The following is a 15,360-nucleotide window of genomic DNA, read 5'->3' as shown; positions in this document are numbered from 1 at the left end:
CCTGAAGCTTGACATTTGACATGGACGGACATTCAGTGTCTGTTACTCGACTGCCAACATAATGAAGAAAACCTGCTTGTTGTTTTCAGAGTTTATTATTGTGTGCTGTCATTGGAGATATTCCCTCAATTTTGTATTTTATTTGAAGGTGGACATGAAATCTTTCATTTATGTTGTTCCTCTTCATTTTCTCTGGTCTAGTAACATATATGCTTATGGTTACACCTCTGCAGAGATCTTTATATAACAACCCTTATGTAGATATCAATATTATTCATACAGACCCTACAGTTGCAGAGATAGGCTACACTCTAATAATTCCAGTCATGTAATGTTTTAGCGTTGGCCTGGGAAAATAACCGATTTTAAGAGGTTGAGTCTTAGTTTGACCTTTGGTGTCACTTAGCTTTTTGATAATTGACAATAAAGGTCAAACTAAGACTCAACCTCTTAATCACATTGTTTGGTAGCTCTAATGAAACTTCTGTCGTTATAGTGTTTTCAAACTGTTTTTTCATTACTGTGTGTACTACTGATAGTGTGGACTACTTTTTGAAAGTGTGGGTCATTTGTTATTCTGCTGATAAACAGTGAAACTCTGACTCATTAATCTGACTTTACGTGGATGCGTCACCGCTCTCAGGTGTAGAAGATTCTTTCAGCCCATGAAGTTTAACTCGGATCGGATTTCCCTGTTTCTTGTCGGCCGGAACTTCATTCAATTGTGTATTCATACTCTGCTGCAGGCAGTGATTTGTTTTCGTTTGCTTTACATTGCCTGAATGAAATAAAACTCCTAACCAAGCCGTCTGGTTTCATGTTAGATAATAAATGTGTATAAACGTATCATATTTGTGTGAATATAATGATTTACTTGATTTTGGTTTCTATTTTATTAGAACGCAGGGAAGGATACGCGACGAAGGGGAGGTGTTGTTCGGTCTATATAAATGCGCCGCCATCTTACCTTTCCCAGTGTCTGTTCCGGGCTGGTGTGAGTCTGACTGAGGAGGGAGTGGACGTGGGCTCCCCGCTGACGCTCGACTTGCTTTCTCGATTTCTACGTGTTTTGACCCTCCCGGACCCGAGTGGACGGAGTTGCTTTTGTTACACGGGTAGGCTTCCCCATTCTTCCGCTCTGGGCTGCGCTCACTTTCTGCCTGTGGTCCTGCCGGTGACCGGCAGCTGGACCGGGGACGGACGGGTGGTTGTGTGCGGGCCGGCTGGGGATGCTGCTGCCGCCGCCGCTGCTAGCGAGCCTCTCCCGGCAGATATTTGGGATCTGCCGGTGGCCACCGCCTCAAGGGGACATCCACATTTCACCGACGACATTCACTGACTTTATTACAGCTCTGGTAACCCAGACACCAGCGGGTAGAAGCGGACAGCCTCGCGGTTTTATTCCGAACCTTTCTGGAGGTTTTAGGAGTACACGCAACATGTTGTGTCTTCGCTTGTTTCACTAGTTAGCTAACGTTAGCACGGGTTAGTTAGCTTCACCAGCATTAGCCCAGTTGTGCTGCTGACTAGTCGGACTCGCTTGTTTTCGCAGCTGTTTCAGTTCAATAGTTAACACGAGAAGAGAAGCCCGGTCTGCGGGGGCCATGTGTGCACATTTACCCAGTTAGATGGTTAGTTAGATAAAGCAGTGGTCAATTGACCTTTACGTAAACATTTCCAGCAAAGTTAAGTTTGAACTTTTATTAAAAAAAACTGAAAACTGCTCGAAACTCTCACTCTGAATGAAGCTCGTTGCCGGTGGGATTGGGATTTCAATGTTTTGTCAACGATCACGCAAGCGAGTGAGTTTTTTGGTGAAATGTCGGTGAGAGTGTTTTCCACTCGTCCTTTTAAACAAAGACCGACACATTCCTCCCGGAGCCGGGGGAAGACGACGAGGAGGAGCCACGGGGTGAAATCTGAGTCGCTGGTGCTGGAGTGAAGAAAGTCCGGGCAGCTGTGGAGGAGACGGGGACAACCACGCTAGTATTTGTATGATTGTCTGGATAATTTGTGTCGATCTGTTGTGTGTGGGTTTGGTTTCCTCACGTTAGTTCCAGCTGATCAGCCAGATGTGTGTGTGTTTAGCAGCTGGACACGGACCGGCGGGTCACTACGGAGGAAAGTTGGATTCCTCGCCGTCCTGTCGATACTGAATAACAGCGGCCCGGCTGCTTCTGTGGATAAAACTTGTGTGTCTGCTGATTAAAGGCGCTGAGAGTTGAGCTATAGTTTCACACGTCATTGATTATGTTTTGGTTCCATCGGAAATTATGATTTAGATACAAACCTGGATGTTTATCAGCGTGGATGATGACATCTCATCGGGCGGCTCCCAAAATTGTTTAAATGCCTTAAACTCAGAAACTAATCCAGTTTATTTTAGATGAGGACGGAGCTGGATCTAATTTTTACCTGAATTTACTGGACCATTTTGCACAAATCTGTGGTATTTCCACAGAAATCGCTGCATTCACTTTGACTGTCTGTCTCCAGCATGGTTTAAAAACAATCTCGATCAGATTACACTGTGGAACAAAAACTGACAAACATCATCTTGTCAGCGAAATTTCCTTCAGACAGTGCGTTACATTTTTTTAAAGACGGAAGCGTGGGTGTTATCTACATCACAGACCGGTAGTGGTTTGTTTTGAGGTGATCCACTTGCAAGGAGGCTGTTGTCATCAACCTCTTAAGTGGTATTGTATTACCTTATAATGTAATCTTTCTCTGTCTTGAATTCACCTTTGTGGTCATTTGTCATACTTGTATTTCTGAGGCCCATTTAAAAAGTTATGTCCTAATTCAGAGAGGAGTGTTGATCAATTGGTTATAATAAATGTTCAGTTTAAACTGGTGATTTGATTTTTCTCAAGAAAATACAGCATTCACATTTTCCCTTTTTTTAATATATATTTCAATCAATATATATTCAATCCATTTCCAGGGCTTATGTTTCTCCATGGGCATGTGTTATTGTGCAGTTGAGACACAGACCAAACACTGCAGCGGCTGCAGGCATTGAGCTCATTGTGTTGTTGGCAGCCAGCAGTGAGTGCTGCTGACCCTGCACATTACGTGGCTCACACTGAATCCTGTGGTAGCTCTGTCTGCCTGCCTGTGCTGATAATACAGCTTGTTTGGGTCATTATCTTATGTGCCTGTATTGAAACCACTCTGCATGCTTTTGTTACCGGAGAGAAAACCGTCTGAGCCGGAGTTTAGATGAGATTTAGTTGAAACTTGTTTGCAATTATATATATTTTTAACTCAAGGACTTTATGTTACCTCTAACAAATTAATTTAGCATGAATTATTTAAATGCCACCTCACACTAGGAGGATAAAATTAAGTCCCAAATGTCTGCGGGCTAAATGAGTGAAATGCAATTAGAAGTGCATTTCATACAGTGATTTGTTTTTTTGAAATGGGAATAGAATACTGTCATCTTCGCACTAGGTAATATGGGAACTTATCTGAAATCGTTTTTTGGTAGCCAGGCTCAAATTTGCTGACAGAATGGCCATCTTTTCTGTTCAGAAAGTGGAAATAAGATTGGGCTGTTTTGATGGCCAGCTATGAATAAATATGGTTTCCAACTCTCCTAGGATTGGTCTATTTAAAGTTCCCACAAATTAAAAAAAGAAAGGAGACGACAATGCTCACAGGGCAGCAGTGAGGGCGAGGATTTTTTATTTGTGTTACAGCATCTGTCATTGTTTTCTTGTGCCTGAAGGTGTTCAAAAACTCAACATTTCACTTAGAGCTCAAAGCTTTTTATAAATTTGTGCTTAGCTAGCTGCTCATGTTTTTAGATATTTTAACTCTAAAGACGCTTTAGACTTTGTAGGAGTCATTGTGGACATGTAAAAACGAGCTGCTGACTTATTATTTTTTAATGAAGTTGTCTCATGATACTTGTCAGTCATTTGGCTTAGTGCCTAATCTTGACAGAGATGACCTCTGTGCAATTAAGCAAGAGCCACATGTGGGAAGTCCTGATGGTTCAAATGAGCCAAGCTTGCCTTAGTATGTGAGAGAAATCAAGATTTTTATTCTTACATTATACATAATTATCCTGATGATCCATACTGCACAAGCCAAGATTGACTCTGAATCTTGTGACTGCTATGTCACTCATTACTCATCTGGTTTGAGTCGTATGGCTGAAACTGGATCAGGCACAACTCTACATATTGGATTTCACATATGGCTTCAAAGAAAGGAGAAGAAGAAACAAACCTCTTTTTAGATTCTTGTGGTTCGGCTGCAAGCCTGATATCTAGGGACACTCTTCCTGTAATTACTTTTTGTTTTAAGAGTCAGATTCTTGACTTTAGGGTAAGGCGGCCATTTGTGAGTTTCAATTGAAGACGGCCTTCAAAAAAACTATCATCGGCTCAGTTCCCAAAGCCAGATGAAAAAGACCACATTTTCCACCAGCCTGAATGATAAATGGTTCCACTGTGCACTTTGATTGTATGTTTGATTTTTCTGCAGCCTTGTATGGGACATATGGCTCCCATTAGGGCAGGGCTGGGTTATGTGAGGGCAGGCCTGCACAGCTCTGGAGGATGGCGTGTGAACAGCGAGTTTGAGTTGGTGTGTTTGTGGTTAGAAGCAGCAGTTTCGGTGCCTGACTCAAGATAGTGTTTTAATGACACAGCCGAGCTGTGTGGTGTGGGTGTGAGAGGAGGGAAGTAATTCAGAGCAGTGGTTCAGCTGCCCTTGTATTAATCTGTATATTGATGACCATTAAATACCACAAACCCCTACACATCGGCTTTTCCTCATGCCAGACTGATTTGTACTATTCTGTGCTGTACTTGTTTTTATTTGATTCCGTTCGATTCTTATTTTAGACATACTTTATTATACATACAGTATAGAGCATTTTAAAGTTGAGATAACAAGCCCTCAGGAAAACAAAATTTAAACCTTTAAATCAGCGACTGTAGTGTCTAAATAGCCAGTTGTCTGTTTACTTTTGGAGCCTATACTCATAAATATCTTTAAGACTTTTAAATATTGGCATCTAACTCAAACACCAAATCACATTTGATCTTAAGCAGAGATTAAAGAACATGAAAGACTCATCTGAATCTGAAGGGGTTAGTAGGGCTCTATTAAAACAAAACAAAAGAACAATCATATTTAAATTGATCCTCATTTTTACTGATCCAATACTGACTCACAAAATCTTTAGATGGATCTTTTGATGTATGACTGTTACAGTCTTTAAAGCTTTATTATCACTAGTCTCATGTAGTTATTCTTCTTTCGCAGCAAGATCTGTCCACATGAGACAAAGGGGGCGGTCGTAGCTCACTGAAGCCATCACAAAGCCTAGAGGCAGATGTATGGTTGGATTTTAGTTTTAAAAACTAAAGAACAGGTCGAAGCAAAGCTAAAAGCCAATGAAGGTGAATAACTGAGAAAAAAAAACTAATGCAAAAGTATTGATTGAGACATCATACAGATACTTGAAATGCAGAACCATGAAAGCCTCCTAAATTAACATCTACATTTTTGTTTTTAATACACAGAAGCAGGGCATCGCAAGTTAATGAAATGTACCGAAAGAAACATTTCTAACCTCTAACCAACCTAGTTTTGCTCATGTCACTATCTGAGAATCTTTTATATCCTTGTTAAAATGTTACACTATTGGTGCTAGGCGATAAAGCCAACAATTATATCACAATAAAAATATTTATGTCTGTCAATAGTAACAATCACTTTACAAATCTGAGGTAGATCAATTTTGTGTTGTACCTCCTCACTTGGCTGGCAGCCTGGCACACAATGGATAAGCATATCGATATCTATCAGACTTCTGTTATAGCAAAATGTGATATGTGAGAATAGGGGTGTCTCTTGATTAAGTTGATCACGTGACTTATTCAGACAGCCTATTCACAGCCGAGTGTTTTCATTGAAACTAGACCAAAAGCATTATTATGTCATTGACCCCAGGCAGATAGATATAAGACTCTTTTTCTGGGGGACTTAATAATTAATCTATCAGAACTATGCATATTCGTGTTAGTAGTTAGATGTAAACAGATGTAAATTGTTGCGGTTCAAACACACGCAAAGGATGCACAAATTAAAACAACAAAACAAATATCTCCTTGCAAAAAAAGAGATGTGAAGAGAGTTTGTGGTGATAAGAGCCAGTGTCTGTGTGATGTAAACAAAATCTTGTGATCTACACAGCAGAGTTAATGCGTCACTTCCTATCTCTGCCTGCTGCACCCAACTGCTCCACTGCTTGCATGAATAATGTCGAGGATTTGTTGCTGTTGTTCAGCGTCTGTGCAGAGAACCACCCGCTGTGTTGTGCATGTGTGAAAGGCAAACTTCGGGTAAACGCTGCAGCCAATTCTCCAAATTTTACCCGCAGGTCATGTCTGAAAACAGCTATACACTGACTTTCATTGGGGACAACTAAGAAATAATCCTACACGAGCTGTTTTTGTCGGGGTGAAAGTAGTTTACTTAAATTCACACTATTGCATAGAAGCATAGCTGGACTGTCCTGTAGTAAATTATTTTGATTTGATTTGATTCTTGAACAGTGCTAGAGATATTTGATGTCAAGGACGCAGAGCTGTGGTACATATTTGTGAAGTTTAGCTGCAGTAAAACTGTCTCACTGTCTGTTTTTATCTCTCTAGTAAGTTAAAAATCGACATGTTTATTTTTTTGCCATACCCTTTTTTTCCACTACTTTTCTCTTAGTTCTTACAACATGCCCAAACTGGTATACCGTGACTGAATGGGGTTTAGTCCACATTCATCATGGAGGACTCATCTTTGAGTAACTACAGATACACTTGAAAGGGTCTGACTAAAGAGTCTCTGACTCAGGGACCACAGCCCCACTTTCTCATTTGAGTTTATTTACTAGGGTTTTTTTGTGTGTCACTGTCACGACATATCTCTAGGTGTGAATTGAAAAAAACATTTTCGGACTTTATCCCCTCTTGCTCGCTTGCTCTACCTCTCTGCTGCCATTGCCAGTGTTTACTTTCCTGGAGAGTGTGGTTTCAGCTTCAAAGCCAGTGCAGGAATGCGTATAACCTCCTCCTCCACCGTCCTGCCGCTTTTCTCTCCCCCAAATGCTCCACCTCCCCCTCGTCCTTCCTCACCTAAATAGTAGCTAGCTGCTAAACTTAATGAAGGCTTTGTGTGGGAGCTGCTGCTGTTTGGATGGCTGGTGTGAACAGAGGAGGAAATCCAAGGAAGGGAGGAGGCAGGAAAGGAAAGAAGGCCCAGGAAACTTACTTGTCTGGACTGCTTCATTTTAACAAAACACCTCAGAAAAAACACACACACACAATCGGCCGTAATCTCTGCTGTGATCACTTTGTCTTGTGTTTGATTAGAAGGAAAGTAGATCGGAAGTGTAGAGAGCGAAGGCGAGCTGTGACTGGGGTAGTTGCCCTAATTGCCTTTTTTCTCCGTTTCAGATCAGGAAGCTGTGTTGGTTGCGGTTTGAGAACGGAACATGGCTTCCCAGGGTGAGTTAATATTTTTCAGAAATCACCTCTTTGCTCTCTAGCTATATTATACACACACATACGCACACACACAGTGAGCAGTGTGTTCAACTTTGCTGCTGTTCCACACTACCTCTTCTCCTGTTGCATCTTTTTTTATCATTAGAGCAAAGTGGATTAGTTATTGATTTCAGTTTAGTGTGAAATCAAACTTCATGCTCAAACGGTGAAATGGCAGGTTAGAGCGAGATATCAATCTGTCCTGTGCATTAGGAGACTGTTTGTACTTAAATAACATGCATTGTTAATACAGTATTATGAACCATCCTTTTTACAAAATACTTTTTCTGGATAGGACAAGTGCAATTAAATTTGATGATGAAATAAGGAATCAGAAACTTGATTTAACCTACTTATTATGCTTCTTGGCAGTTATTATGTGGACAATTTTTTTCCCCCACCACACTGTTCCAAACAAATTACAAAGCTGACACTACCTGTTTCTCTGCATTATGTCATTATTGTCATCTACTGCATCATGGACTGCATCAAGTTTCTCAAGTGGATAACAACATAGCTTCTCTGCTCATTGGATGTAGTCAACTATTGTCTGTCTTGCGTAGCATTCTACTCCACTGCCTGGCACCATTTTCAAATTTTCTTCACCTTGGGAAACAAGAAATTACATGTGCAAGATCGCCCAAAATGTATTTATTTGGACAAAGATTTGGATCATGCAAGCAGTGTTCCCATATCCGACTGCTTTTTGTGGTATTTTCTTTGAAAGGAAATGCAGTTCTAAAACACTATTTTACAGATTGCTGCTGTCCAAGATAATTGTTCTAAAGAATCAAACAAGCCGGAGCCTTTTTCCCTCAATGGAAGAATTGAACAAGCTATTTTTCCATTTGTTGATGCACACTTTTTAATACTCCTGTCTCTTACAGCTGATCTGATGGAGCTGGACATGGCCATGGAGCCAGACCGTAAGGCAGCAGTCAGTCACTGGCAACAACAGTCCTATCTGGACTCAGGCATCCATTCAGGTGCCACCACAACTGCTCCGTCCCTCAGCGGGAAGGGCAACCCTGAGGAAGACGATGTGGACAACCAGGTTATGTATGAGTGGGAGCAGGGCTTCAACCAGAACTTCTCCCAGGAACAAGTACAAGGTAAGTTGTTCTACATTCCTTTGATATTAGGAGAAAGATCTGTTCACTGCACGTGGAATCTTGAGGCTTAAAACCTAATATAACAAAACAACTGATTGTCCCTCTTTTCCAGATATAGATGGTCAGTATGCCATGACGCGTGCACAGCGGGTGCGTGCGGCGATGTTCCCAGAGACTCTTGAGGAGGGCATGCAGATCCCCTCTACACAGTTTGATGCAGCAAACCCCACCAACGTCCAGAGGCTGGCAGAGCCATCGCAAATGCTCAAACACGCTGTGGTCAATCTGATCAATTATCAAGATGACGCTGAATTGGCAACCAGAGCCATACCAGAACTCACCAAACTACTCAATGATGAGGACCAGGTACTTGTCCATTGTGAAAGTATCTCTTGGATTTAGCTCTTGTCTTGTTTTTTCTTACTATCATCCCATAACATTCGTGTCTGTCTCCTCCAGGTCGTAGTAAACAAAGCTGCAGTGATGGTCCACCAGCTTTCAAAGAAAGAGGCTTCTCGCCACGCCATCATGCGCTCCCCACAGATGGTGTCTGCTATTGTCAGGACCATGCAGAACACAAACGATGTAGAGACGGCTCGCTGTACCGCGGGAACACTGCACAACCTTTCCCATCACAGAGAGGGTCTGCTGGCCATCTTCAAGTCTGGAGGAATACCTGCTCTTGTTAAAATGCTTGGGTATGTGAAAGGACAATTGGAGGATCGTTTGTTTCTTTTCTATGGTTTACTATTGCTCACCTGTTCAGAAAGCAATGTGGTTTTTTTAACACGATTTTAATGATTCTTAGTAAATGGTTACTCTCCGCTGTATATCAACTGTGACAGAGTTTAAGTTGTGCATCTTTTCCAGTGGCACAGTAATCTAATAACCAGTCTGTCTTGCAGTTCACCAGTGGACTCTGTCCTGTTCTACGCTATCACCACCCTCCACAACCTCCTCCTGCACCAGGAAGGAGCCAAGATGGCTGTTCGTCTAGCTGGAGGTCTACAGAAAATGGTGGCTCTACTCAACAAGACCAATGTTAAATTCCTGGCAATCACCACTGACTGTCTCCAGATACTGGCCTACGGCAACCAGGAAAGCAAGGTGAATAGCAGGATTTTGACATTTCAACAGCTCTCCACAGTGGTCATCATGAGAGCATTCAAACCCCTAATGTTTTACATGTGTTCTGTTTGTGTAGTTGATAATCCTGGCCAGTGGTGGCCCACAGGCCTTGGTCAACATCATGAGGACCTACACCTATGAGAAGCTGCTGTGGACCACAAGCCGAGTTCTCAAAGTGCTGTCAGTCTGCTCCAGTAACAAGCCTGCTATTGTAGAAGCTGGTACGTCTCAAATATTCAAGAGAATATCATGCTACTGTTATTATTATTTATTGTGTGTATGTACATTCATGAGTTTTTCCTTTTGGCATATTTTAAATGTATTTATGATCTCAACAACTGCAGCAAACAACAATAACAGAAAATAAATTGATTTGTGATAACACTAACATGTTACTTGATGGTAACTAATTCTCTCCATATTCCAGGAGGCATGCAGGCTCTGGGACTCCACCTGACAGACCCCAGCCAAAGACTGGTCCAGAACTGTCTCTGGACTCTCAGGAACTTATCAGATGCTGCCACCAAACAGGTGATGAGAACTGTCCCTTGTACTAACACTGAAGTAGAAGTCATTATGTTGGATATCGGGCAACATTGCTGAGCAGATGCATATACAGACAACTTCCCAGTCTTTCCCTGCATGTTAACTTAACCGTGTATCTCTACAGGAGGGAATGGAGGGTCTGCTGGGAACACTGGTTCAGCTGCTCGGCAGTGACGACATTAATGTGGTGACCTGTGCTGCTGGTATTCTGTCTAACCTGACCTGTAACAACTACAAGAACAAGATGATGGTCTGTCAGGTGAGGAGAGACACAGCACATACACTTTATGCACAGTAGAATCAAATGAAAATGACTGCAAATGCTTTACTTAAGATCGTGTTAATGTTGTAGATTTTATGTTCTTAAGTTTAGAAAATGTTTGTATTTAAAAATAATTATAATATGATTGAGACAGTAAGATTGAATGTGTGATGTATCGTTCATGTGTCTCTCTGCAGGTTGGAGGTATTGAGGCGTTGGTGCGCACAGTGCTCCGGGCAGGAGACAGAGAAGACATTACAGAGCCAGCTATTTGTGCCCTGCGTCACCTCACATCTCGACACCAGGACGCTGAGATGGCACAGAATGCTGTTAGACTGCACTACGGTCTGCCTGTGGTTGTCAAATTACTACATCCGCCGTCACACTGGCCTCTCATTAAGGTACACACACAGACGCGCACAGACTTGCCAGCAGCAGTCTGCCACATAAGCAGTTCTTCGTACTGTCAGACAGTTATTTGGCTGTACTTTTAGTGCACTGAAGCATTCTACACTTAACCAAACATTGAAGCCAAAATAATGGGCCAAACCTGGCTTTAAAGGCTCAGTATTGTAGTGGAGCTGGCTACTGACCCACGTTGGCAGCACATCTCATTTGGGCCTCAAGGTTGAATGTTTTGTGCAATAGAAATGCACTGACTCACTGCTGTAAGTTGCAAATCTCTGCTTGTTGAGTGCCCAGTCCAATGTAGAGACCGCGAAGTGCACCTAAGTGACAAGTCTATCATATATGGTATTTGTTGTTATTGCCAGCCAAAATCAGTATTAGTACAATTTGTCCCTCGAATGAGACAAATTGTTTCACCTGTGTACTGGCAGAGTGAATCAAGAGAGAATTAAGATTTTGCAATTGAACATATGTGAATACAAACCTGTATTTGAACACATAGCTTTTTACTGTGATCCCTGATCACCTGTAAAGCTAACTACCTAAAGTTGACATTTAAATAACATGTAACTGTTTCTCCATCAGGCGACAGTTGGTCTGATCCGTAATCTGGCTCTGTGCCCTGCAAACCACTCTCCTCTGAGGGAGCAGGGAGCCATCCCCAGACTGGTTCAGCTGCTGGTCAGAGCACACCAAGACACACAGAGACGCACCAGCATGGGAGGCACACAGCAGCAGTTTGTGGTGAGAGCTTGCACGAACACACACGTCCATAACTAAACCAGCATGGCATAATGGAACACATAGTCTAGTGGTGCCATGTTTCATCAAAGTGTTTCCTACAGTTTGAACTTGACTAATTGTGTTGTAGGAGGGAGTTCGTATGGAGGAGATAGTGGAGGGCTGCACAGGAGCACTTCACATCCTGGCCAGAGACGTCCACAACAGAATAGTCATCAGAGGACTAAACACCATTCCACTCTTTGTACAGGTACAATAATGCTGTTTTCACACATTCTACCCAATTAATATTGAGTGAGGAACCTGAACTGCTCTGAAGATTTCAAGATGTTCTAAACTCGATAATTGTCAGAGGCAAATTATTGGGGAAAATTGATCTAAATATCTGTAATATTTGGGTAGTTTAAAAAATCATGACTTTTTCCATGGTCCGTAAAGAAGAGTTTCTTGTGCTGTCTGCTGTGTCATCACACTCATTGTTGCATCTCTGTACATGTGGTCTGCAGCAGCAGCACAGTACTGCACAGCCTGAGTTTTGCTGAGCATCCTGTCTGTATTTTTTTGCAGCTGCTGTATTCTCCCATTGAGAACATCCAGCGTGTAGCAGCAGGCGTCCTGTGTGAACTTGCTCAGGACAAAGAGGCTGCAGAGGCCATCGAGGCAGAGGGAGCCACTGCCCCACTCACAGAGCTCTTGCACAGCCGCAACGAAGGAGTTGGTATGTGAACCACACATTTACATACTGCAATCATTCACACACTGGCTACTCTTGAACTCCACAGATATTCAGAGTGAGTCCCACTGGGAAAAACTGGTTATGTTTGTATAAAACACTGTCGCTTAGAAACAATTGTTCTGGACTCAGTGCCGTACTCTCTATGATGGCTTCATTATTATGTTATTTATAGCAAGATTATTTTTGACAGGCCACATAAACGTGACTAATCCATAAACCCCTCTCCTTCCTCCAGCCACCTACGCTGCAGCAGTTTTGTTCCGTATGTCTGAGGACAAACCCCAGGACTACAAGAAACGCCTCTCTGTAGAACTCACCAGCTCGCTCTTCAGGACAGAACCAATGGCCTGGAATGAGGTGCGACACGTTTAAAATCACTTCTGGTGTTTAAAGCCGGATGTTCCTGCACAAAACGCTCAGATATTTATATTTAAAGTTAACATTGGTGCAGATCTGTCTGTGTTCAATTACGAGTTGCCTCCTGCTCATCTTTGTGTGTGTCTGTTTCTTTGTAGACTGGAGACCTGGGTTTGGACATCGGAGCACAGGGAGATCATCTGGGCTACAGACAGGAAGGTAGGTCATCTCACCTCCGGCTGGGGGGGGCGCTCTAACACACGGGGGACAAGTCAGGAATGTCAGAGCTGTTGTCAGTGCCTTTTGTATTCAGGCTAATTCTATCCTATGAGTTCCTATAAACCCATGGAACTCTTATTCCCCTTTATATCAACATTTTGTAAGTCAACTGACAGAGCGCTTTCTGTCCTTGTTATTACTGCAGATAACAGGATTGGTTGCAACAGGTCATGATAGACAGAACCACAGAAGGTGATGAGGGGCAGTAATACTTAATTTCTCCCTGTGGTCAGTCAGCACAACAAAGTTGACTCGAACACATGCAATAAGGCAGCTCTTTGTTGTCACAGTTGTCCGTCATCTGAACGTTACCAGTGTAGCAGGACCTTGGACTGTGCTGCTCAATAAGCTGAGGGGCCTGCTCTCTCTCTCAGCACTAACAGCTCTAATTGGCACTCAGTCCGACTAATGAAAGAATGACCTGGTCACTGCAGATGTTTTTCTGTCTGTGGAACCAAAGTAAACGTGGTGAACTGGACCACGGGTTCAGCTAACTTGAGTTCAAAGTCGTTTTGAAGGGAGTTGAGGAGTAGATCAGAGGAAGGGCTGTGTGCTGTGTTGCTGTGAAGTGTTGAATGATCATACTACTGTGTGGCAGCTTGGTTTGTTAACATGCTTCTAACAACTGCTCTGCTTCCCCTGCTTCTCCTCCATCCACTCCTCCCCCAGACCCAAGCTACCGTTCCTTCCATACAGGGGGTTACGGAGGGGACACGATGGGCATGGAGCCCATGATGGACCACGATCTGGTTGGAGTCCACCACCCGGGCCAGGACTATCCCCCAGTTGAGGGGCTGCCTGACCTGGGACACGCCCAGGAACTGATAGAGGGCCTGCCACCCGGCGACTCCAACCAACTGGCCTGGTTTGATACCGACCTGTAACTACCAAGACCAACATTAAACTACTCTTTCTACTAGGTAAGAATATCTGCAGTCCCTCTGTGGCCTTGTGTTAGCTGACATGAGAGGAAGCCATTTCCTGTGCCGATAACGCAGAGGCACAGGAGGGAGGTTTAGCGTCTGGATAAAATGGCTGAGGGGGGAGGAGAGTGGATTTACTCACGCAGGCTGCTGCATGGTCACACTGCTCCTAATTGCAACGCTGTGTGATGTGGTGTGTGTGATGTTTGATCTGTGTGTGTGGTCTTTACCGAGGCTGCGCTCTGTCTCCTTCCTCGCACCTCTGGTTTTCCCCCTCATTCCCTGTGTCTGCTCCACTCACGCCTCTCCTCCCTCTTGCAGCTGTATCATGTGATCTGGATGAACCTGCATTGTGATTCGCCCACATGGAGGAGGCGGGGTTTCAGAAAGTGCCTGAAGATGACTCAACAACAGCAAGCAGAGTTTCCTGTCTATGGGAACTCCATTGGGACAAATAAGATTTAAGTGCGGTTCTGTTCTGGTCTCTCAGCCTGACGGGGGCTGATATCAAATCGTGACATGACACATGGATTCTGATCTCAACAATTGATTTTCAAAAACCCTTTTTATGTATTTTGTTTTTCATTTTTACTTCTTTCACTTGTTTTACTTTTTTTATTGTTTTCCTCAAGTCTGTAATTGTACAAACTGGATCAAGTTTGCTTTTTTCATTCAGAATTATGATACTCATCTATTGTTTTTGCAGTCCCTTGTATTTTAAGTCTGATAGTGTTGAGTTTTTTTTAGTGGTAATGCTCCATTAAAGTAAAGAATCTGATCACATTTTAAATGGTGTCCAAACACTAAAGTTAATCAGTTGAATTGTATTCTGATGATCAAGTGTAACATTGTGTAGCTTTTGTATAAAAAAAACATGAATTGGAAATCATGGTCCAAATATCAAGCTATTTTCTTGCTTTAAAGGACACTGACGTGTCTCTGCTGTTCCAAAGGGGGTGTAGCTGACTAAAGCTGGAGGGGTGGAGGAGGGCTTTTACTGGTCTACTGTTACTAAGGGGAGGGGTAGTTGGAGGAGCTGGTTGCTGTAGCCTGCTGTGTTCTGAAACAATAAAATGGACTGTCATTTCACCTGGACGCCTCCACGTCTCATTTCACCTACACCCTAGAGCCGGGAGGACGGGTTGCACAAGGAGACACTGAGATAACTATGTCTACCGATCTTTTGATCTTACAAGTGAGTCCACAGCAGAGATCATGGGTTATGGTAGAAATGCAATTATGAATTTCCTTCTTAATCTCACCAATTTACATGAGTCTGAATAACTATAAAAAAGATGGACAA

At 42.9% G+C, this 15,360-nt stretch overlaps 1 protein-coding gene across 1 annotated transcript; it reads left to right on the top strand.

Annotated features, from left to right (window-relative positions):
- The first annotated feature begins 993 nt into the window (after positions 1 to 993).
- Positions 994 to 15,146, top strand: ctnnb1 (catenin (cadherin-associated protein), beta 1). The gene is made up of 17 exons (XM_061081026.1): positions 994 to 1,115; positions 7,476 to 7,526; positions 8,453 to 8,677; positions 8,790 to 9,043; positions 9,137 to 9,375; positions 9,583 to 9,784; positions 9,882 to 10,026; positions 10,233 to 10,336; positions 10,476 to 10,610; positions 10,811 to 11,014; positions 11,607 to 11,765; positions 11,893 to 12,012; positions 12,330 to 12,480; positions 12,734 to 12,855; positions 13,014 to 13,074; positions 13,804 to 14,054; positions 14,379 to 15,146. The coding sequence occupies exons 2-16, from the start codon at positions 7,514 to 7,516 to the stop codon at positions 14,016 to 14,018; spliced, it is 2,349 nt and encodes a 782-aa protein (XP_060937009.1). The 5' UTR covers positions 994 to 1,115; positions 7,476 to 7,513; the 3' UTR covers positions 14,019 to 14,054; positions 14,379 to 15,146.
- Positions 15,147 to 15,360: the final 214 nt, after the last annotated feature.

The sequence above is a fragment of the Limanda limanda genome, chromosome 11 (assembly GCF_963576545.1).
Source record: "Limanda limanda chromosome 11, fLimLim1.1, whole genome shotgun sequence".
NCBI classification, from domain to species: domain Eukaryota; kingdom Metazoa; phylum Chordata; class Actinopteri; order Pleuronectiformes; family Pleuronectidae; genus Limanda; species Limanda limanda.
The sequence above is the reverse complement of the archived record's forward strand: the minus strand, read 5'-3'. Positions and strand labels throughout refer to the sequence as shown.

What these genes read in the sequence shown, in the direction of transcription:
- ctnnb1 (XM_061081026.1), top strand. An exon ending in GCCTGCTATTGTAGAAGCTG is followed by an intron (nt 10,027 to 10,232) that starts GTACGTCTCAAA and finishes TCCATATTCCAG; the next exon opens with GAGGCATGCAGGCTCTGGGA. An exon ending in CCATTCCACTCTTTGTACAG is followed by an intron (nt 12,013 to 12,329) that starts GTACAATAATGC and finishes ATTTTTTTGCAG; the next exon opens with CTGCTGTATTCTCCCATTGA.